The sequence below is a fragment of the Larus michahellis genome, chromosome 2 (genome assembly GCF_964199755.1).
Source record: "Larus michahellis chromosome 2, bLarMic1.1, whole genome shotgun sequence".
Taxonomy (NCBI): domain Eukaryota; kingdom Metazoa; phylum Chordata; class Aves; order Charadriiformes; family Laridae; genus Larus; species Larus michahellis.
Window position 1 is genome coordinate 45,093,755 of NC_133897.1, and position 24,680 is coordinate 45,118,434.

Sequence of the window (24,680 nt, forward strand, 5' to 3'; positions counted from 1 at the left end):
GTATTCACAATTTTAAACCTTCCGAGCTGTGGTTTTGGCCAGGTCGGGAGTGTCCGTCGTGTACATCTTCCAGCCAGAATGGCCCAACTACAACGTATGCATGCAGATAGTGCTCCTGGAGCCCACAGGCCAGAGCAACTGAGGTATTTGGGCTACAACGGTGGTGAAGCAGGCTGGGCTGGGAGCAAAGCGAGTTGCAAAAAGCCCTGCACTTATCTGGGGAGGAGCTTCAACTGGCTCAATTTCTTTTTTCTGTTGTTGGCCCATTGTGTGGCACTCGGTGTACCACACCAGGACCCCAGGATGTGCTCGGTCTCGGGTGTGAGGCTGCGTCAGGATTTCAGAGGGTTGGGGATGACTGGATGGGTTCACCCCTGTTCCTCTAGGGCTGCGGAGCAAGTGCAAGCCGTACTTGGAAAAAGTGATCCTCCTTGGACTGTCAAATGGGGGGGTCTTGGGTAAAATGAGCTTCAGCGAGGACAGACAGGATCAGGCTTTTGACTTGTGCCATGAGACTGCGCTTGCAAGTTTGCATGCCTTGAGCATGATGCTTTTGCAGCTGGCACACACAGCAGGCTCCACAGCTGCCTTCCCTTCGAGAAGCAGCAACTTGGCCTGGTCTTGTACCCATTAATTAGCCGCGTTTGGCACACGGGGTCTGGGAAAGGTATAGGAGCCGTGCCGCCGCACTGCAGCTAGCCCCCCCGGCAGCCCCCTCCTCCTCCAAGCCCCCAGCCCTGGTTCTTCTGGGAGGGCCCTTCGCACATGTGGGGGATTAAACCTGAGGGGCAGCTCTGCTTTGGGAATACCTGTGGTAACAGGTGTGTGTCATTCCGCTGCGGGGCGGGATGAGCCTGGTGGCTCTGGTGTGGTCTGGAGGGGATGGAGAGTGGGACAGGGACCGCAAAGGGGACAGGGGGTGGTGAGGGCTCTTCTTGGCTGGTGGTCCTGCTGCGGTGGCCCAAAGTCAGCAGCTGCAGGGTGTCCGAGGCACGGTGCTGTTGGAGGTGTTTGTGGGGAATGTGTGGCTTTCTGCCACCCCACCCCTTCTGTACCTGTCCAAAATATTGGGGGGGGGGGGTTAAATATGAAAACACAGTTCTGAACTGACCATGAGTATCACACGAATGACCTTCAGCTCCCTCACTCATGACTGGTCAGTCGGTCCAGTTTGGGACCGGACACAATAATAAATGGGATTTTAGCATCCCAAGGTGGGAAGTAGCATTTTTTTTAATGCCTAGTGAGAAGCCATAGAAAGAATTAAATGAGCCAGAGGGAGCCTGGGCCATGCTGTGTGGATCCAGACGCCACCGTCGCCACCAGTCCTGCAACCTTGGGATGTGATCCTTCACTGATGGCAGAAACCTGACTGTCAACTAGTTAGGATTATGAAAGGCTAGTAGTTTGCAGGGTGCTTGGACTTATGATTCTGGTTAGGCTCATCTTGTCAACAAATAGGCACATTTTGAACAATGGGAAGCCTGCCTTTCACGCCAAAACGCTCGGCAGTTACACTGGGCCAGGGAAGGGAGTATGTCACGCAGGATCTTGGGGAATCTGGGATGAAAAGGCTCGGGCAAAATGAGGAGCGTGTGTCAGCACCTCCACATTGCAGACGGGATCTCTGCACAGCTGAAAAAGATCATGAGGAGCCCCGTTGCCAGAGGCTGAGAGGGGGAACCGAGCCTGAGAAACGGGGGCTTGTGGGGGTAAGTGGCTGTGGGGTCTGGCTGCGCCGTGGCAGGGCGGGCTGGCTGGCTGGCTCTGCACTGCTCCTGTAAAGTCTGCTTGGCTCCAGGCTTCCTCGCTGGGAAGGCATTTCATCTTGTTTCAGTTTGTGGTGTGAGATACGGCTTCTGAGGGGTGATATTTCTCTGTAAAGGAAAGGGGTATTTCTCTAAATGTTATATTTGTATAGTGAGGAAAAATAACGTGGAATTTTTTTCCTTTCTTGGAAAACGCTGTTGCGTTGTGGAGGTGGCGTGAGTGGCCTCATCTGTCTCTCTCTGCTTGTAGCTCTTGTTCATCTTGTTGATAAAAGATAGGCTTGGTAAATCCTTGTGAGAGAGTGACTATGGCCTGCTACTCTTTCATTCATCCTCAGAGTGTAACTAAACTTTCCACGGATACTTAAAACAACGGCATTTAATCTCTAATGCAGTTAAAAGGCTTATGTGTTCCTACTCCAGAAGTGAGACACATTGGCGGCGATTCTTATTTATTTTATTTGTTTGCCCCAGCTTGAAAACTGACTAGTCAAAGGAAAAGTTCTCATTTTAATATTCTGCGGGACTGAATTGCTTCAGTGAAAGCAAAGGCTGTTGTGCAGTTACTGATGCATAACTCTGCTTTTTGCATATTAGTCCGTCCTTTGGCTATGGGAATCTCATCTGCATAAGACTGTTGGTTTTTTTTTCTAAATATTGATAAGGAATGTCAGTCCCTAAACACCGATTGGTTGATTAATCAAAGTCCTTAACTAATCAATGGGTAGAGGTTTGCATAACGGTGTGTTTATTTCTGAAAAACTGTGCCTATTGGAATTGCAAACCTTTCTGCTTTGATTTGCTTCTATAATGCCTCTGCTTTAACGGCTTCCATTGCTCACATTTTCAAAGTACTTAGTAACAACAAAGATGCTTCTTAATGTTGTATATCTTTCCTTTTTTTCTGTGGCCTGTGTGCGGGAAAAGGAAAGTAACAAGCAATAAAACTTAAATAGTTTGCACACAGAAAAGGGGAAAAATGTGTGAAAAAACAAAGGAGAAATAAAGTGTTTTGGGTTTTTGTTTGTTTTTCCAAAAGCTTAAAGTGTGATCTGAAGCTCATATTCCTCTCTTTTCTTGCCTACCTTCCCTCCAGGACTGTTTGCATTATTTTCCTCACATTGTCGATACTCTAACAGTTCTGACCCCTCACTCATATCTTTTTGTTATTGGAGAGGAACTAGCTTTCAGATCTTTATGAATGTAAATTGAAGTGAGAGAAAAGAAGATGACTGCAGGGAAAGATGACTGGAAAGGGAAAGAATGTTTTTCCAGATTTGGCGTTTGTAACTTCAGTTTGATTTGCAGTAAGTTCGCCGTTCGTGTGGGTGTGTGGTTTTCCTTTCGTTTGCCCCTTCCTATAAGGCATGGTAATAACTGGGTATATTTTCATGGAGAGCAGCTTGAAAAAGCCTACTTTGTTCTTTTATTTCTGTTTTGTAAAATAGTGGGGAATTCAACCTGCATGGTAATGTGCTGTTTTGTGGGGTAATGGGTCTGGAGATGCAAAGCGAGAACGCAATGGGCATTAAGCGGTATGTCCAAAGGCAAGTGTTCACAGCTCTTAGGTCAGAATCCAAATTACGCAGTAAAAAAGTATTACACGCCTCCTGATTTTGGACCCTTTGGGGTATCCATTTGAAGCTTTTCTCCTCATCCAAAAGGGCTAAAATTTCCCTTCAGCCTGGGGTAAGGCAAGCGGAAAACTTTCTTTGACTTCTGATTCTGGTATTTAGCTAAGCTAGACTTTGTTTAGTCATTCTTGTCCCTGCAAAGATGGGGTGTGTGAATCACAGCTTGAAATGATTCCTGCTTCCATTTTCAAGGCCTTGAATGTGCAAGGCAGTGATGAAGCAGACATCTTGGGTCTGTCCTGTCTTCATACATCTTCTAGAAATAGGACGTGTGATTCTTTGTGTTTAACAAGACACATCTGCACTGATTTTAATGGAGTGTAATTTGAAACGAGTTTAGTTAAACCAGGGCAGATGGCTGCAGGACTGCGTGTAATTTCTTCAGAGTGTAAGGTTGTGGTGCTGCTGCAAAATTATTAATTTGGTTTTAGGACACCTCTTAGCAAAAAAAGATAATACTGTTGTCATATAAATCTCTGTGTTGAACAAGTACAAATTAATTCTGCCCATTAAAATGTGTAATGAAAAAGAATCCAAAAATCTGTCTCAGAAGACTTTGTCAGCTAAGGTATTGTCTGGCTTATTGCACAGTGTAAAGATTGTATCTTATACTTTTGGTTATTAAGCATTAGCTAAAATTCTGTTGTCATGCCTGATCTGAATCGGGCTTGTAAGGACAGGTGATCAGATATTATGTAAAGCTTGTATCAATGAAAATGGAACCAGAGCCAAATTTGCAGGGGCTTAAGTAATCAAAACCTGGTTGTCTGTAGACAAGGTTTTTATTTACTGCTTTAATACGCTTATTTTACATATGGCATCTATGCCTCTTTAATGTTTCTTTGCAGTAGTTCGGCAAGCAAGAATAGAAGTTGGAATGGTTGCCAAAATTGAAAGTTTAGCCTAAAAATCCACAATAGAACAAGAAAGTTGTCTTCAAATGTGTTTTCTCAATTGTTCATACTACAGACTTTATTTTATACGATATTTTAATTCAGCCTGAGAATAAACATGTGACCTATCTCACCGGGACCTTAGATTGAACTGCAGAATTCGCTCCCACCCAGTTAGCTCTTGTTGTACATTATCAACCAAGACCTTTTGGGGGGGGGGGGGGGCGGGGAAGGAAAAGATACCTTGGAAAGTGTTCCGTGCTTTGAACCAACCTTGCTCATGATGAACAGGTTGAGTGGGAAGTCTGCAGGCTGGAAAGCACATCTGCTTAAAACATGTGTTGAGTTTTCTTTCTTTATTTATGTTAACAGTGAGCACATTTGTGGAAATCATGTTTTCTTCACAATCTGCTTGCTAAATTAGGACACAAACCCGAGAACGCTTGTGCATGAGAGTAATTTTCTATAAATGAGTAGTGTCCCCGAGTTCAGTAAGAGCAGTCACGCACAGAATTAAGCACATGCATGAGAGTTTGCAGAAATCTGGCAACTATGTTGTCGTGAGCAAATTGCCCGGCTTTGCTTGTAATACAGCTATAAATTCTTGGCTTGGTCCTATTTTGAGTAGCCCTCGTTGTGTGAGCCATAAGCTATTCTATTGTGCTAAGCCTTACTGAGGATATTTCTCTTATTTTGTCATAGCAACAAGAGCAAGATCCCACAAATCTATACATCTCAAATTTACCCGTTTCCATGGATGAGCAGGAACTGGAGAATATGCTGAAACCCTTTGGACATGTCATTTCCACCAGAATATTAAGAGATGCTAATGGAGTCAGCAGAGGAGTCGGCTTTGCCAGGTGAAACCTTTACTCTTTTTTGATTAATGCACATTTTTTTGGCCTTGATCCTTTGCAAATGCTGTCTATTCCGCAACTCTGAAGCCTCATAGCTATGGAAAATGCAGAGCTATACCTTTATCCGATTGCGCGTATGTTCTTTCCAACAAGCTGAAGAATACCAATGCAGAAGGATGTTCATTTCATTGTTCTAAAAAATAGTTCATTGTATGTATGTATATGTAAACAAAAATCACTAGGAATAGTGAGCTATCCATGCAGTATAAAGTTTGGATAATAATGAATGTCCTACATCCAAAAGCACACACTTAGTGAAATAACTGTATAAATGTTTAGCAAAGATTTTGCAAGAGGAAAAAGTAAATTTAGCAGTTGGAAGAGCAAAGGGGAGGAACTATAACTGAAGAAACGTGGCTTCCTTGAAAGCTGCAGGGAACTCAAGCCTGTGAGAAGAGTGTAAGAAGTAAGATTTGCATATAACAAGCCCTGTTGGAGTAGTCAGATATTTTAGACAGAATGGGCAACATATTATTACCACGTAGTTCATTGTCAGTACAGATAGACAAGTTTCCGTGTTTACTCTCAGGGAATATTTACATAGATTCTCTTCAGCTTGAATCATTCTTAAATCAAATAGTTTTCTTTTGAAAAGCGAAGGAATAGAGGGCTATATATAGATAGGTATTGAAAAGGCAAATAAGAAGAGAAATTTGCAATTGTGCTGTATATCAGTCTTCTGCTTCAAAAGAAAGGGAAAGAAAAATCTCAAATCATTGTTACTACAGAATATTCATAACATTGTGCTTTGCAGAGGAGGTAAAATGACTTAATCTCCTTGCGAATTTCTTTGAAATACACCATATCTTGGTATATCATGGCACTTCTGTTAGTGTCATAACACCACTGAGCGAAATGCGGTACTGTATGATAAAAAGGTAGCTTGCAAGATAAGTGACATTGTAGTGTTACCTTTGTCCTTGATGTGAAAGATCATCATGCACGAAGAATGTTAAGATAATACTGTCTGAATTCAAACAGAAAAAGGCAAGACATTTATGCTGAAAGATGACACACTTCCTTACGCATTCTTGCAGATAATAACATGAATTTTTCTAGCTCACTAAATATAGATTAGTGTAACTCACGGATAAATGCGCATTTTTTAAAAAAAGTCTTTGTTTGTGGAAATGTATTTAATTATGTAACATATTTCAAGAAACCTTTAGTGATCTAACATGAAGGTTGTATAATTCACCATGCAACCAACAGAGGGGTAAAACCTTTTCTCCACCAAAGTGGAGCACATCTCCCATTGACTTGAATGAGGCCAGAGTTAATCCAGAGGTTTAGAACCATAGTTGAATGCTGACTCTTGTCTTTGCGGAATTATCAACACGAGCTTTAACTACATGACCACCTGACCTTCTTTTTGTGATAAAGTGCTATTTGGTATCTTTTTCCTTCATGTCAGTCCAAATAGATGATTTTTTTTTAGCTTTGCTGGTAGTCATGAAGGTTTTGTTCTAGAGTACCTACATTGTGAGCACACTGTATTTCAGTCCAGATGAGATTTCAGAAGTTGACATCAGCAGCCCGTGTGGTGATACCTTCTGACCTGGGGCCTTTTATCACAGCATATTTTGCCTGCTTGTGGAAATGCCCCATGCTGTTTAGCATAGCTCTTAACCGAGCCACGCAAGCACAGGAGAAAAAGTTAACTTTGCATATACTAAAATGATGCAGCATCCAGCAATTTTGAAATCTGGTGTTTCAAAGTTATTAATTAAGTGCTATGATGATTAAAAACCACTTTTTGATTCTGCCCAATTATGTGAGTAGTCAATCTCAAAATCAGTTTATTCAAAAACCAATCGGAAATAAAGGTTTACGGTAGACAGCTATTGTCAGATTTTTCTCCTAAGTGGGTATGATAAGCAGTTTCATAGTACTGCAGGTGGCTACTTAATCATTTATAACCCAGGTAACTTCAAATGTTCTTGGATCAAAACTATCTGAGTCGTTCCTGGCCACGTTAGAGTTCAGCCGCTTTTAAAGTATGAGCATACAAAGCTAGCTCTCTGTTTAAGCTGTGAAAGTATTTCCTCTCTTTCACATCCCTCAAAAGCGACAGAATAGATTTTCCCAAAACTTTGCTTGAAGCACTGTGGCTTGAACCCAACTGTGCCTAGGTACGCCCCAGGAGAGATTTTGGAGAGGAAAGTTATAAGCAAGGGGCCAGAGAAGGGAAGCTTTAGACTCCGACTGTGACTCCACAGAAGTCCATCCAGTTGAAAGGGAATTGCCGAAACCTCTGGACACCCACCTCTGCCTCACCCCTTGCCCATGCTTTGTACTTCAAAGCCGTGCTACCTGGCTCCAGGCTCTCTGTGGTAGCTGGCATTCTGCGGGGCTCGTGTTGCTGTTGTCATTTGGCAGCTTGGGTTTCTGCTGACACCGGCAAGCAGCAGCTGGGACTAAACACAGCCTATTGTATAGCAGAGAGAGAAATTAGGAAGAGAAGGAGGGGGAAGGAATACTCACCAGAAGCAGGGAATTGGAAAAAGAAGGCAGTGCAGATGAGAAGCTTTGAGTTCGGTCTGTTTTAAGATTGCATGTCGGAAGAGGGAATGATGCAGCGTTGACCTCACATAGGATTTCATCACAAGACTTAAAATTGTAGGCGTTTCTCTTAAATCCCTGTTGCGGGGAGTGATCTAATGACTTTAGCATTTGATATTTCATTAAAAAGTGTAAGTGGATTCCTCAGAGTTTAGAACAAAAGCATAGTCCTTCATCCTCACAAAAAAAAAAAAAAAAAGCAAAGGAAGAAAAGCCACAGAAACTGGATTTGAAGACTTTTTTCAAGATATAATTTTAAAGCTGATCTCTTAAGATTTGAGTTTCGCAAACAGGATATTAGCAATGTTGTTGCTTGTGTGAATAAAAAACAGATCAGAGGTAGTGAGTAATTTAGAAGGTCTTTGAGGGAGGCTGGAATTACTGGATAGGAGGAGGTACTGAGAGCATGGAGGGAAATATTTAACTTCATCCTGAAGATGCATTTGTTGTCACTTACAAAGAGGTAACTCGTGTGTGCTGGAAGACCTGGCTTTCCACAGGCCCATAAAGGGTGAGTTCTAGACGTTAAGGTGGGAGAAGATAAAGTAGTAAAACAATCAAAGTGGAGCCAAAGCAGCAGTGCTGTTTTACTAAATGAAAGGGGGAATATTTAGAGGGAGATTTCTGACAATCAATGATGATGCTACTTTGGAGGCAAAGAAGTGTCAGCAGCACCAGGGTGTAGAGGACATCCAGGCAGTTTAAGGATGCATTTATGAAGAGGGGAAATGCTTTGTTCTTCCTTATTGAAGGTTTTAATTGAAGGCAGTTGTAAAGGTGCTATAAATTTAGCTCGAACAAATCCATCATCTGGGATGGTAGTGCAGGCTTAGATATTATGAGGATCATTCCTACCTTCAGTCGGAAGAGTGATCTTTCACATCCTACATCTTACAAATGAAATGGAACTGGAAATTAAACTGGAAATCCCAAACATGCTCCAAAGACTTTGTGTGATATCTGTAAAATATTCCAATGCCGGTGATGATAAATTTCCATTGAAAGGCCTCCATGGAAGGGGCTCACAGCATCACTGCAGGGTGCTGGGGAGGTCTGTGGGAGAATATATCTCCAAGACTCTCAAATTTCCATCTGGCGTTGCAGCCTGGACCGGATTTTGGTAGTCTCACTACATCCCTAAGAAAATTGCCAGACATGGAGTTGCACTTTCAGTGAGAAGCAAACTTCAGAGAGGGACAGGTGGGGCAGGATCCCAGGACAAGTATCAGTGGGACTCCGTAACATGAAAATGGATATGAAGCCCTTAAAGTTGAAGACGGAGGAACGAGGGAAGTTAGGAGCCATCAGATAATTTCGCTGAGCAACTTTCATAATCCAAGCCTGAGGTACTGTGAGTTTAATTGAAGAACTCCGTGGGACATGGAAAAGGGGGCAAGGAGGCATTGGGATATACCTTGGGGAGGGACTTACTGATGCTACTGCATCAATGAAATAAAAATTGCATTTTATAACCCCACAGTAAAATATCATTCAAGTATTACTTAGGTATCCTCCCTATAGAAGTAGTAATATTAATAATACCATACATACGTGTACCACGCTCAGCTAAACAGCATTTTTATAGGCCCTTTTAAATGATAAAGTGCAAAGAAAGAGTTAGAAACCACTAACTTTTTTATTTTGTTTGCTGCCTTGTAACTTAAAACGACCTTGCAAGATTCACCCCCTGAGCGACATTTTACAACGAAGTCATAAGCCTCTGAAAACAGAAATTTATGATGGAAATGCTGACAGTCAGACAGTCAAGTATTGCACTGCTGGCGGGCACTAGTATAATACTTAACCTGAGACTGTGAAGACAGTAGCATAAATCAGCCTGGGTCTAGGTGGAAATGACTGTGTGTTCATACTATTCTTTTCCAGTAACATGAGAAAATTTGTCCAACACAAACTGTCATAAAAGAATGTTATGATGCTGTTCCCAGCAAACGACCAAAGTCAAAAGATTCTCAATTAGCTGTCTCTATCATCTCAGAGCAAAAAGATAGAGCGAGGAGATACTTCCATCCCTTTGTGATGAGCTGGGGGGTCTGCAATGGAGCATTTACCCATTTTGTTGTTGGGAGTTTGGGCTTCATCCTTGTCTTTTCCCTACCTTGTTCTTCTGGAAGAACTTTCAATGGGATGCTTTTCTCTGCCTGCATATGTTTTCTATTAAACTTATCTCCCGCTTGTCTCTGTTTTATATGTCTTAAATTTAGTTTTGGAAATAGGATTCGACTGGGCAACTGAAGGGGAGCAACAGAAAATGGGAAACGAGATTTTGAGCCCCCACAGGATCATTATTCTATTTATAGAAGTTTTGCACGGATTTCAGTAGTTATGGATGTGCTCCATTTTCCACTGACGCAAATTGAGAGAGCGAAGTCTTTGATTTGTATGTTCTTTTCCTCAAAGGAAGCGTGCATCTTTCAGGGTTTTTCAGGATAACGTAGGTGTCATTTAGCTATATCAGATTTCTTCTGAAACGAAGAGGTTTCTCCATGGAAAGCACTGTTGCTCTATGCAGAGATACTCACTCAGGCAGCTCAGAACGGTCACCTTGGCATAATGGGTCATGCTGCAAGGTATAGCATGGACCATAGTCCCAGAGAAGAGGACTCTATCCTCTCCTCACTGGAGTGGTTTCTGCAGATTTTGTATACTCACCTGAGATAGTAAACAAGCTCCTGTTGTTCATGCAAACAGGACTGAACATGAAGCATATACAGGCAAGACGTGTTGGGAAAAGATATATTTTATGAGCGATGAGGAGAACTCGTCAAAATTAATCTCTCTTCCTAGGCGGTAAATGACAAAGGGAACAGTTTTTCCTGCATAAAATGGATTCAACCCAAAAAGCACAAACATCTTGAAGCAATCTCTTACCATCTGAAAAGATGGGGACATAAGATACCTAAGTCAGTTACAGGAGAGAAGAAAATCACAAGTTGCAGCCATATCAGGATCTTAGAATGCCTGGAATTAAATTAGCAAAATAAATTAAAGAAATTAATGAACATGTTGCTGTAGAATGATGAAGAGTAGAACATAAGGAGGTGCTAAGAAGTCTCATACTAATCAAACCTATCTTGTAGCTTTCGAGTATTTAAGACCTGAAGATCATTTTCCCTGACCTCTTTTATATCACAGACAGTTGAAATACTCCCAGTTACCTAATATTGAGATAATACTTGCCTTTTACTAAAATACAACTTTCAGAAGTGATCAACCAGAAAAAGAAAGCCACTTCTTTTCTATCTAATGTGTGCCAGTGGGTCATCTTCCTTGCAGTTAAACGTTTCTGCCTAATTTCTCTTTCAAATTTATCTGGTTCTTGTCACCACTCTGGTGTATATTCTAATTATGGCCTCAATTCTTTGGACTCTTACGCTGTATAATATTGCTACTATCTACCTACTTCCGTCTTTGTAAAATGCCTTAAATAGTAAAGAAACACTGCCCCCCAAGATTTATTATCCCTGTTCTTATAAATATAACAAAACAACAATATTCATATGCTGATCATAACATAAATGTAGTAGTAACAATTTAATTTTTAAATATTTACTCTGGATATAAAAAACATATAGTCCTGAGTCTCATTTACATTATTAAGCAAAGTGACTATAGGGTATATGTAAACCAAACCCACATTTTACCACTAACTGGTAATTACATGGTACTGAATATTTCTCATGTAATAATTGTGTAATCATCATGTTATTCCTTGTATATAAATTTTATTAAGTTGTTTCTTGACACTGCATCAATCTTTGTAATAAGCATGTGTAAGAGCTTTAGGTTTTTTTAAAAAATTCCTTCTCCCTTTTTTTTTCCATAGTAAACATTCCCTATTACTTATAACAACATATAATGACTACTTTGGAGCCACTGTGGTCTGTAGAGAGAGCAATATACATATTCTAAACGATCTAAAATAAATAAATTTAATAGCAAGACATGAACATCAAATTATTTGGTTGTGACACTTGCTTAAGCACCCCCAATTTTTTTTTGTTCTTTTACTAATCACATTGAAATATCTTACGTTTGCAAACTATGTCCAGAAAAAAAAAAAAATCATAAAAACAGTCTTCCTTTTCAGATTCTTTTTAAGTCACTTCCTTTCCAATTCTTCCCAGTCAGCCAGTGAGTTAATCAACCTGAAGAAGACATTTTGGAAGGGTTATTTCTAAAAAAAACAGGTATTGTGGACAAGTGAAAATGATAATTCATACTTAGGTGGCCCTGGGATAGGTGCAGCCCTGATTAGTGAGCAGCTGCTGGGCCGGCCTCAGCACGGCCAGGAGGAAGGTCTGCCCCGGAGGCACACGGTGCAGAAAGCACGCGGGAACTCAGGTAGGGAAGACGAGGGATGGAGGCAGTTGTTACTCAGCAACACATTTGAAGGGAACGTGTATAGACGGCTTTGTCTGTTGTGCTGCCTTTTCAAACTGAGTCGATAATGCCAGTGTCGGTTTCAAGCGAAGCGTGTGCCAGATTACAGATAGCTAGCAATGGCATTTGAGAGCCGTTAATTGTGAAACTTGAGAAGAAAATGTGCACATTCTTTTTCAGGGTGCTATTCGAATGATGGCCTTTTTATCCCAGAACACTGTGGGTTTCACTTTTATTCTCTTCCCACATAAAATGCATGAAGTGCACTGAGTCTCTCTCACTTGGCAGCTTATATATTGCATTCTTTGCAGGGACTGCTTTGGCTTGTTAAAATGTGCCCCATGTATTAAAATGAAATTGTCACTGCTGTGTGGTGCAACATAACATGGTTTGACACTAAGCGCCTGCAGCTACAGAAAACAGACTTTTATTGCATTTATTCTTTCAGAGACAAGAGTCTCTAAAGGCTCAGTGCAGACATTCGCTTAGTTAAATCTGAATGAAGCCAAAGCGAACAATCTAAGTTGCTGTCTTTGTGCTTGTAGAAATGGCCCAGCCCACATGGTACGCAGTGATACAACCTGGAAGGGACAATTTTTAATGATTCTACCTGAAACAAACTGACAAAAGACTTTGACTTGCTTGGAGAATTAATTAGGCAATCGGGAGTTTTGTTTTGTTTTGTTTTTAAATGTAATTTTGTTGTTGTTGGTGGTGTGGTCTTTTGAACTCTGGCAAACTTGTACCCTGTGACACCAACTGCTGCTCTAAACTCTGAGAGCCTTGCAGAATGCATGTTACTCTTTCCCAAAACCGTGTGACAGGAAGGGTGTTGGTTAAATTCATTTTAAAAAGATCTAGCCTGGTGAGAAGTAAGCAATATTTATGTGGAGTTGTATTACGGAGAGTAACTGGAGGTAAGCACTAGTGTATTGAAGGAGCATTGAATTTGGTTTTTAAACTGTTTTTCTAAGAAAAACAAAAGCAATATGATTTTTATTTTTCTCAGTTATTAGCTTTCCATTTCTGTCTGTCTTCTTTATGCATGTTGCTATACCCGCTCTGTGGTTTACACCACCTGAAAGAATGGTGAATTGCCCGATGTGGTGTAACCATGGTTTTGGATTTGACTAGTAGCGTTGTATTCTTTACGGTTTCTTCAATAACATATGCACTAGTTTACTGGCAATGCTTTAATGTCTCAATGCTGAAAGTTATCTTGAGGTCATATGAGCTGAACAGTAAGGCATTTCACCTGCCAGTATTACATGTAAATTACTGTCTTCACTGAAAATTTGTCTTTATGTTGTAATAGGCATATATGCATTGTCCTTGGTTTTGCTATACAGTCTGTCTTTGCGGGTTATTTTTTTAACCTTCTAATCCTTACTGATTGTTGCTTAATCCTCTGGGGTTTTCTCCAAATCCTGTGTATTTTTTTTCATGCCATTTGAAGTTATTTTGGGTGCACAAGGAATCTAGAAACACGTCCTTCGCCTTTCCAAGCAGCACATGAGAGCATAAAGAATGTCCTTGTTCAGGGTGATCCCCCGGAGCCAAAAGGGGACTGTTCATTGACACTGCTGCGGCTCACACACGGCCGGGAGCGCAGCTGCAGGCTTTGAGGGTGGCAGGTCCTCCTCGCGAGCCACACCGTACCGTAATGAGCTCAACCAGTTTCTCTGCAAAAATCAGCAAGAACAGCTTTGAAGATTTCTCTCAGCATCTGTGCTTGTCCTTTTTTTTTTTCTCCTTTTTCTTTTTGTTTTTGCTGACTGAGCACTTTCATGACAGTCTAGTAACACGTATTGCCTCTACCCCCATCCCACTCTCTTTTCCAGAATGGAGTCTACAGAAAAATGTGAAGTAGTAATTCAACATTTTAATGGCAAATACCTGAAAACCCCACCCGGTCTACCAGGTAAGTCTAGCCATCATTATCATAATTTAAAATTCACTGAAGAGTGTAGAATACAGAAATGCTGGAATTTATGTTGAGAATGGCTTATGTTACTGGCCTTGCTAAGGGGGCATACGACTACCCTGCTTGAAGACTATCCTTTATGACCCATAGAGGCTTCTTCCTTGCTCAACTTTGTATTATTCGAGCATTTATGCCTGACAGCAGTAAATTTAAGTACATATAAAAATCATGTTCTATTACTGTGCTTTTTTCCTTTTATATGCATATATTGTGCGTGATTTTTTTCGAGTTAGGTCAAAGGCCGCATAAGTAAGTGGCAGTGCTTTTTTAACAAACTAGGAATATAACTAGATCAGCAACTGCAATATGGTTTCTAAAACAGCCAGGATTTCAGGTTTTAGTAAATTTTTATTCCCTACAGTTACTAGTTAGTGTTACTAGTTAGTGTTACTAGTTACTGTTACTAGTATTAAAAGCAACAGCTGTTAATACTAACTGAGGATATTTCAAATACAAAGTGATTTTATGCCATTTGTACTTGTCATAACTTAATGAAATCCTGCCATTTTCTGACAATACTCATAGGATACGTTCATTGGTATGTCCATGCCACATCGAAAGCTGAGTTCCAACCAGTATCTTGCTTTTGAAATCTTCATGTGTCATCTATGTGGCCATATCAGCTGTGCAAAGTTTAGTGACAGATAGAACTTTGTGAGGTACAACAGACTCGGGCTGCGTATAACAATGGGCAAAGCAACATAGGCAGGGACCTTAAGCATTTGGCATACCTTTCTGTATGCATACATTGAGTCCCAGTAGTAACCTGTTTAATATCATAGCAACACCCAATGGAAAGAGTGTGAATAGCAAGGAATCAGTAAGTGCAGCTTCATTCCTGCATGCTCCATGATCACATTCCCCGTTCTCTCAGAGAGGACACATTATTTGAGCCAGCAATAAAGCAAAATATTCTTGCCATGCCTGCTTGAAACAAAAAAGCTACATGGTAAAGAATGAAAGCTAGCAGTTGGAAGTATTTTTCTTCTTTAAAAATAAAAATAAAAAAAAAATTAGTCAGGAATATACTGAGTATTCGACATGAACAATGTGGGACATCAAAATAGGAGTCGTGATAGGATAGCATGATTACTTACTTTTGTTCCAAGAGATACACTGAAATTGGATTTTATTGCTTATAACTTGCTGCTGTCTCAATTAAAGGACATGAATCAGCTCTTAGTTTCCTGAAGAAGGTGTCCATGTGGGAAAATTGTCTGCTATGTTTTTCTCATGATTGCTGTGATCAGATGGCATTTAGTTGCAAAGATGAGCTGGGAAGTGACTATTTTAAGAGTTTTCATTTACCTGAGTACTGTTCAGATGCAGATAAAGCATAGTGCAGCTTGGGGCAAAGCCACTGAACCAGTAACTGAACTCACTCAACTACGCACTAGATATCTGTAAGATCCCATTTTGTTCTCCATTTTTGGAGGACAGATTTTGTAGCTCCAAACACAGATAACTAGACTTTATCACGTTGTATTTGATCCACATAAAAGAGAATATTTGTGCCTCATTTTCAGAGTAGGACACTCTTCAAATCCATATTTAAAAGATTTTTCGTATTCATTCCTCCACTTTTTAAGAAGCCAGAGGACAAACATGATCGCTGGAGCAGTTGGGTCGATTCAAGTGATACTGGCCACTCATATTCTTTTACCTTTGATCCAGTGCAAAAAACACTCAGTCCTAGTTTCTTCTTCTTGATATAGTTTCCTGTTAGAGCTTCTACTCTATACATCTGTGCTATGAACCTGTATTTAAGCCTCTCAGCAAAGACAGAAGCATCGTGTTTTATCCTCCCCTGGCAGTTGCTTATCTTCCTGCATGGAGAAGTAAGGAAAATCAAGTCTCCTAGTGTACTTGGAAAATCATAATCAGAGTCTGAAAATTATCCTCCCAGCATCTCAGTAATTGGCATAGAACGAAAATAATCACTAGTTATTGCTGTGACTTCTTTATGGATTTCAGTTTAAAAATGAGGAACTGGAGAACATTAGCAGAAGTACGCAACACTATGTGTTATTAACCTCTACTGCTCAAGACATGATCTTACTGCAAGGGAGAATTAACCGATGCTTTTAGGGTTAAATTAAATTGATTTAGGATTTTCAGCTGGATTTCTTTCAGGCATAGCAGTGAACTTGGGAGGGTTTTACATTTTTGTCCACATCTTCGCTCCCCCAAGCTCTGGGTGTTCTTGTTCACACTTGCCAGCTAGTAACAGGTTGCATGAGGCCCATCGAGAAAGAAATTAGCCTGGCTTCAGGCCATTTTGTACTACTGTGGTTCCTGAGGCAGTGGGATTATGGACCAGACAGACCCTTTCAGCAGCTAGCTTCCATCCATGCTGTCCTGCCAAGCTGCGTTCCCTGAGATGTGATCCTGGTGACACAGTAGGATATATGTGTGTGGAAATACCATGTCTGTAGGATAAAGCGTTTGCGTGTTGTGGGGGCGGTTGTACCTGGTTACCAAGTACACGATGCAAGGAGGACTGGAGTAGGCAGCTTTCACATGATGCTGAACAGCCCATCAGAAAGACTGGGCACCGTAGCTCTGGCTTTCCCGATGAATAAACCATGGACCATGACTTAGTTATATCCTCCCAAAGAGTTATCTCAAACATTCATTTTCAATACAGAGCTCTTTCCCGACTAGTGTTTCCTTGGCAAATGAGATTTAAATTTAATTGTGTGCATTTTTTTTGTTGGACGTAAGATAGAAAGTCACTGTTGTGTACCTGGATGTTTGAGCACAGCCAAGAGTCTCACGTAGGCCCAGGCCGACAATACGGCAGGAAAGGGTAAAGCAATGTTGTGTCTGCAAGGAGAGAAGGGCACACAGGGCACTCCAGAGCATCTGTATTCTGTATGTTCCCAAGGGAAAACTATATAATTCCTTGTTTGACTTTCTAACTTCAACTACTGTCTGTTGTCTCTTATAAACTGTAGAACTGAGCAGTTGCAGCTCCAGACCACTCTGCTTCAACTCGGTGACAATGTGGAGGTTGTTTTCTGGCACATGAAACGTTTTGCTGGTCAGATGTGTAATGCCTAGGTAAATTGAGCAGTATTGCATCTATATTAGTGAATTATTCTTGCTAAGGGTGCTTTTCTGTCCAACTCCTTGCTTTCATTCCATTCCAAAGGGAATTGCTCCACTGACCTGCTTGCTCAACTAATAAGCATTTCGTGATGTTCAGCCTTAGATATACAGTGTAAAATAATTGTTTTCCCATAAAAAATTAGTTAATATCTTTGCATTTCTTCCAGACGGAGAAAATACAGTTGTCTCCAGAAATCTGAAAACTCTCAGTGCTTGGCAGATTTCATGCGAACTTCATAAATTTTCTGAGTAGCTTTGAGTGATTATTCTTTTAGGGAGGTTTTTTTGGTGTGTTTGTTTTCATTTTCCCTTTATTGGCCCTGCTTTTCTGAGATTAACAGACCAGGGCCTACTGGGTGTATTTTCTTCCTAGAGACAGTGCAGCCCCACGTGAAACTAATTGTATAGGCCCTGTATGGCCACTCTGACAGAGAAGTCAGCAAACGAATGCATGAGACTGTAACGCTCTACCTCTCCATCAAGATGTGAAGGGCACTGTTAATAATGAAGGTAGCTCGCCCACAGTCTTTCAGTGCTGTATCTCTTTTTGTAGGCGAATAGCAGACTTTGTATGAAAACCCGCTAATCTATCACATGTTGCAATCACTGAGTTCAAGTAAAAATTCCGAGCTTTTCTGTCAGTAACAAATTACTTTATCTTTGGATGGGCAAGCTTAGGGTACAGTCTTTGCATAGAGTTTTTGTTCAGCTCCCAGTATCCTTGGATGTCATTAAAAAACTTAATTTGCTCTTTGTGAATAAATGCAAAGACTTAACAAGTTCTTACTTTTCTCCCTGGAATTTCACAGGAACATGCTTCAATTGCAGTAATTATTCTCTGCTGATATGTCCATTATGCTCTCTCACAGCATTTTCTAGTCATTATAAGTACTTCCTAAATTTTGTTTGCTTTGTAAATACTTTTGGTTGTCAGAGGACATTGAGTCAATTCCTATCTTAGGGAAAATTTAAAGAAAGTGAGACACATGAATGCTACAATACACGGTCAAGAATCTTCCTCTTTCATGGTAGCTCTGCGTGGCTTTTATTGCTAATTTTAATGCCAGGTTACAAATATCTGACAAAAAGAAAGAAGAAGGAAGTACTATTCTTGTGTAGATTAAGAACCCCACAAGTAACAAGTGACTGTGGCATTTTGGGACTGACTTTTACTAGAGCAGAAACTCTTAGATATAAAGAAATTATCTGCAACAATACAGAAGTATTTCCAAATACCTCATATCTTGCCTTAATCATTATTGCCCATGCATTTTTCTCTTGAAAAGGGCCCAAGCACTGCATTTTTATGGAGTCATTTCCCCAGAATGAATGAATATTTTCTGCCTCTCTCCTTAGTTTAAATATTTCTCTTAGGTAATTTCTTAGAGTCTCCAACCACGGAGAGTAAATTCAAATACTTAATCTTTGCTTCAGAGAGTAGACTGAGGACATGGAATAATGTATTTAGAGCAATATGTTTTCTAGGAGGTTGTGGCTAAAATGGTCATGACAAAACAGTATTCCAGTTGAGGGTTAACTTCGCAATGGGTAGTGGCAACGTTTTACACTGGATTTCTTTTTCTCTTAGTGGGTGAACAAATGATATCTTGTTTGTCATTAGTGCTGCTGTAAATTGTTTTTCTGAATGAATGATCTTAAAATGTTTTGTTTGATGACTTTTTAGCCCCTGTCTCTTAGTTTGGTGCTTTATCTTGTTATCTAATTGTCTCTTCACTAATATGCATAGAACACTGAAAAACTCTTCCAAAACTACATTCTTGGGCAGTTTACCTTGCTGTATCAAGGTCATACGTTACTATAAATACTCATGTCTTTCTGTCTTGCTCTCTCTGTATACATATATGTATTTGACATTTTAAACAAGAAAAAACAGCAGCCAAGGTAGAAACTAGATATTCGTTGAGTGCTACAGAGAACTTAAACAGAATAAAGGGCATCCTGATAGGTTTGGTACTGGTAATACTTGGTGAAGCTAGCTTAAAAAGGTATATCTTTTACATATTGTTATCCTCAGAAATGATCTTTATTCAAAAAAACAAAACTCCCTCACTTGTATCCTCAGTTCCTTTAATGTATATGGTGTTACTGTTATCTGAATCTTTTGTATTGTCTACCTTCTAAGAATTCAGTTCTGTAAATATTTTCATTGTTATCTGGCGACTGCAGTATATAAATCCTTCCTTACTGTATCAGAAAATATGATCCATGTAAAGACCTTTGTAAAAAATCACTGTTTAACAAATTTTCTATTTCTTTATCCTGTTTCACATTCCCGACTGTCATTTTTCATGGAATCGCTGTTATCTTTTGCTTTCTGTGCTCCATGAATGCACATGCTCAGCTCATTGCTAGCAGAAATTTCTTTTACATCTTGAACCCTCTCAACATCCTTTTAACTTCTCTCAGTTCCCAGTCTTCATCTTTGGCAGGCAGTTAAGATCTTTAATTCCTTCTGTAATTGTAGTTCCTGAGTCCTGGTGATGACCATGAGGCCACGGTAACTCCTCCTGCTTTGGACCCCAGGTGCTTCCCACATCCTCAGCAGTGTGCAGACAACAGTCCCCACATCACATAGACTTTGCAGGAGATGGTCATAAAGATGGACTTTCTAGAAAATTATAAGAATGAGTACTGAATTAGTAGAAAACACAAAACCTTTTGCTTAGAAAGCAGTTTCCTGTTAGGTCTCTGTGGCTTTGTTTTGTGGCTCATGCAGGCTTCCGTGGTGTGGCCAGCCTCATAAGTGCTGCATGTTCTGCTCTCCCTGTTAGAGCCATGGCTGTCACACACCACTGGTGGAGGCTGCTGGCCTTGCCCTCCTTCTGGTACTTCAGCCGTAGATCTCCAATAGGTCATGGCTTCAACTGAAATCAAGTGTTCCTTGGGCTGTATCCTTCCTTTCAAAGACAGCCTTTAAAAGTCAGGTGATATTTGTGTTGCTTCATGGCATTCTTGAGAATTTCAAATGTGAAGTGTGTCATTTTGTATCACTGAACAAGGCGGGTTTCTCCAACTTTAGCTCCTTTTTTTATTTCTCGAGAATTATGTTTATGTAACCTTCAGTCGTCCTTGCTGTGCCGACATTTGTGAGATGCTTCTGGTTTCATAGCACATATTTCCATATCTTGCTGCAAAGATCATTTCAAATTTCCTAGATTTCTTGGATTTTGAAGACTGTATATTCTTTAAAGATAAGGGATATTTTCTAGGAAACAAAAAGTTCCCCTGTATACTCAAGACTTGATCTCATTTACATTTAGCTCAAACAAAGACTCCCTTTAACTAGCAGGATACCGAATGAGATGTTTACCCAGTAAACCCCAATAGCTACTATGCACTTATGTCTTGGAGGAACATGAGCTAATTTGTATTTCAGATATTAGCAGGTGTGTATCAGTGCTGAATCACGTAGTTTGGCCTCGTCAGGGAATTTGTGTGAGAGAACTGCTGACATTGTCTAAGGTCCAATTTTCCAGAAATATATAAAGATGTTGGTGATGGGGACAGTCACAAAGATCTGATGTGTTACATATTTGTGTCTTGTTTTATTTGAGCTTGTACTGGTCTGTAAGTTCTTAGGAAGAGAACCGTATCTTTTTGTATTTTAAATAACCACATTATGAAAGACTGACTTTTGTAATATGTCTGTATAATTAATGAGAAATTCTTTCACAGTTTTTTTTTTTTATTACTTTGTGACTGGAAGTAATAAAAAAACACGTAAGATCAGTTTGTTTGTGGTATTGCAGTAATTCAGGTCGTGATGTATAAAGCAGCATTACTGCAGTTTGGATTAAGATCTTTCACTTGGTTTATAAGATTGAAGTTAGAGAACAATATGGCATATAAATGAGAAAAGATCATTCCTTGTTTCTTTCTGTCGCAGTATCACCTGTCATATCTTTCCTAAGATTTCCAGAAGTCTGCAGCATAAATGGAGAATTGCATTCCTTTTTCATTCGTGATATCTAGTGGTAACGAACTGTGTCACAGTTTATCTACGCTAATTTTAATATATACATTTTTTTTCCTTTAACTCAAAGTGCATTTTTGCTTTGAAGAGTGACTGTGTAAATCATCTAATTCAGCAAATCCATTCCCTTTATATAACGTGGCAGATATATTTGCTTATGAATAAAAAAGTCTGTTGTATATGTTACTGCTGCATAACCAGCACAGCCGAGGGCGTGTGCACTGAATTCTGTCTTGCCTCATACATCAGCAGGAGAAGTGTCGACAAGTTTCTGGTCCAGGGACAGTGCTGTTCGTTGGATGCACTTGTAAAATCCAAGAGGAGACAGACGAGTTGCGCAGGTGTTATGGCAGGCAAAATTTATGAGCCAGAAAGATTCACAGCTTGAATTTCAGATTGTTTAGGTCTAAAGGGCTGGCAATTTAAAACAAAGCAAAACAAACAAACAAAACCATGCAGATCAGAGCATGAAACAATGTGGAACATTGTAGACTCATTTGTACACGACTCAGATTTCAGGGAGGAATTCTGCTTTTGCATCAGCTGTGGCCAGCGGTGGCACAACTCCTCCTGTTTCTTCCTTTCCTGCATTACTTTATTAGTCCCTTCAGGACACTTTAAATGATAGAGTACATCTGCTTTGCAGGCTGTACTGCTGCAGTATAGCATTGTCACACCTGAGCCAGCTAGTTTAAAACTCATTTAAAAAGCCAACTTGCTCAGCTAGATTGATACGCTTGCTCGCAGACTAACCACTTGAGCTCATAGTGTGTTATGCTCAATAGTATCCAGCAAGTGGTTTACATGATCTTTTTGGGTTTTTTTTAAATGAGGGGAATTATTTCCCTTTCGGCCATTTCATTGAAAAATTCTTCCTTTCCTCCTCCTTCCTCTGTCCCTCACACTTTTCCACTTAGCTTTCACATTAAACATTTTAAAATGCAAAGTATAGAGAAGTTTAAGTCAGAAGTTTAAGTCTGAACCTTTGCCCTGTAAATTCCAGCTAACCTAAGCACAAAAGTTTTATTGAAGCTTAACAATGTACAAATAGATATTTTTTTGACACACTCCTTTGGGCATCTATATTTCAGCCAGAAGTGGAAGCCTCTGGGATTGGACTTTTCAGATGTCCCAGTAAAATTGGAGCATTGACTTTTCACATGTTTTTGAATGCTGCTGTAAATGAGTAAGTGCCCAGGTGATGTGTGCCTGGTCTGTGCTGCCTGCAGGGCCCAACGGGGACACGGTGGCCACTGCCTTCGAGTACGCTTGGGCGGCAGACAGCTTCACAGAGGCTCTCAGGTGGGTTTGCTCCATCAGGGCTGGCATGGACGTTTTTCTCCCAATGTATTTTTACTGGCAGAGCTTGTGAAGAATTAGGTGGCTTCAAAGAGAGGATATGTATCCAAACTTCTGAGTTCTTTTGTGACCAGAAGTCAGCCTGCAGGTGCTTGATGTGTCCTTAAGTGTTTTGGGAGAAATTTGGTGCTGGTGCCTTTAGGAAGGACTGTGTAGCAAGAGAGGGAATATAATGAGAGAGGGAATGCACATATTACAAGAAAGGAGTATACAGGGCTTGTCCTCCCTTCGTGGTGTTGCCTTTCTGGCACTTTTGCTCGCTTCTTCTCTCCCTTCAAAAATAAACCTTTCCCTGCCACCAGAGGAGCATTGAGGACTCTTCTGCACGGCTCCCCCCCCAGAGCGTGAAGTGGCATGAAGTGTCTGAAGTAGCGTGTGAAGATCTTTCCCTTTGTGATTCATCCAGACAAAGTAAGATGAGCAGTATCACAACAGCAGTTTCCATATGTTTTGAATGCCAGGAGCCTCTTGTGTTATTGAAGTCTGTCTCTCCCCCTCCCTTCTCCTTCTCAAATGGTACTGCACGACAGAGAAAAGCAATTCAGCCTGAAAGCACTGGGAAAGCAAGAGGCTAACATTTTATTTGATTTTTTTTTTTTTTCGTCACAACAACAATGTCATTATGCTGGTCAGCAGTCCTTAGCAGCTGTAAAAGCCACGTTTCTTGGCCATTTCTGTTAGTCTTTCTTGTTTGAATGGCAGCATTTGATCATAAGATCATAGAAAGGTCTTTCCCAAATTCAATCGCAGGAACTTGAAAGAGAGGCAAAACAGCCTACATTTTACTAGGAGTGCCTTAGTGTCTATGATGTGTCTGCAATTTACCTTCTACAATGTAAGAGACATCAAGAGGGAGGGGAAAGGTGCTGGCTGTCTGATTCCACATTTATCCTTTTCGTTAAAGCTCATTAAAACAGCATTTTACAGGTAGCATTTCCCCCACCACCCTGTATATAATCCTTGAGTATATAGTATTTCCAGAATTGCTGCTGTTCAGCAAAGAAAAATAAACTGAAAAATGAGAGAGGAGGGGGAAAGGAGTAATTTAACTCTTTGATTGCATGGATATGGTGTGAGAAAATACTTTTAAAAGGCCAAGTTTTACAAGACTCTCCATTTCACGTAAGACTCCCCATTTCAAAAAATGTAAATTTTAACCACAAAAAAATCCTAACAAAAAAATTTTCCAATTGTCATCGGTGGCTCTTCAGTTACAGTATTATATTACTGAATACAGTCGGCACTGTCCTCAATTACATTACTGATTACACTGTGAATTCACTGATTCTGATCCTTCTTTTCCTCTGGCTTTTCCCTTTTCCCTTCCCCTGCCTCTTCCCTATTCTCGCCTCTTCTCCTCCCCTTCCCCTCCTTCCCTCTCCTCCCCCTGCTTCAGTAAATACTATAACTTTGTGATGGAGTGTAAAGTTTTATAGTTTAGAACTGTCACTGTAAAGTTTTAAAGCGTGTATTGAAATTAAGAAAATATGACCTGGCAGCTTACTACTTGTATTCTTGTCTGGATTTTCCCCTCCAAGCTCACCCACTATAACAGCACCATAAGCGAGCATCTGCCCTCCAAAGTGCTCTCCTTCAAGAAATTCTCCATCAGTTGAGTTTTACATTACAGTGTGATGAAAGCCTCAGCATTTTCAAAAGAAGCCTGGTAGCGTAGGAGTAAATATATTGTGAGAGTCTGTCTTTCACTGATGCAGGAGTTGATGTCATTGGTTATTTTCATTTCTAATTTATCTTATTTCAGATTAGCCCCAAGGGTGGCTCTAATAGAAATCAATGAAAAGTGAGCTGGATTCTCTAAAAGCAGAGAGTATTCTCCCTGCACGTGAGCAGCAGCACCAAGAAACTTGCCTTTGCCTTGGGAGACTGTGATTCCAAGAGGCGTGGTGTGTGGTGGGTGCAAGTTTAGGCTGAGCAATTTTTTCCTCTTCCATACGAGTTATCTGTGTTTCAGCATACCACATATAATATAAGAAAGAATAGTCATTAAAAATGCTAAATGCAATTTTTTGTGAGTGAGGTGTTGGCAGGCAGTTTT

The 24,680-nt window shown here is 40.4% G+C and overlaps 1 protein-coding gene across 10 annotated transcripts in view; it reads left to right on the forward strand.

Annotated features, from left to right (window-relative positions):
* The window catches only part of RBMS3 (RNA binding motif single stranded interacting protein 3), a 716,669-nt gene that overhangs the window by 555,499 nt on the left and 136,490 nt on the right, over nucleotides 1-24,680 (forward strand). For all 10 annotated transcript variants that reach the window (XM_074575088.1, XM_074575087.1, XM_074575089.1 and 7 more), the window contains 2 exons: nucleotides 4,999-5,156; nucleotides 14,018-14,097. In XM_074575088.1, the coding sequence (XP_074431189.1) occupies nucleotides 4,999-5,156; nucleotides 14,018-14,097 (238 nt within the window). The remainder of the gene's footprint in view (nucleotides 1-4,998; nucleotides 5,157-14,017; nucleotides 14,098-24,680) is intronic.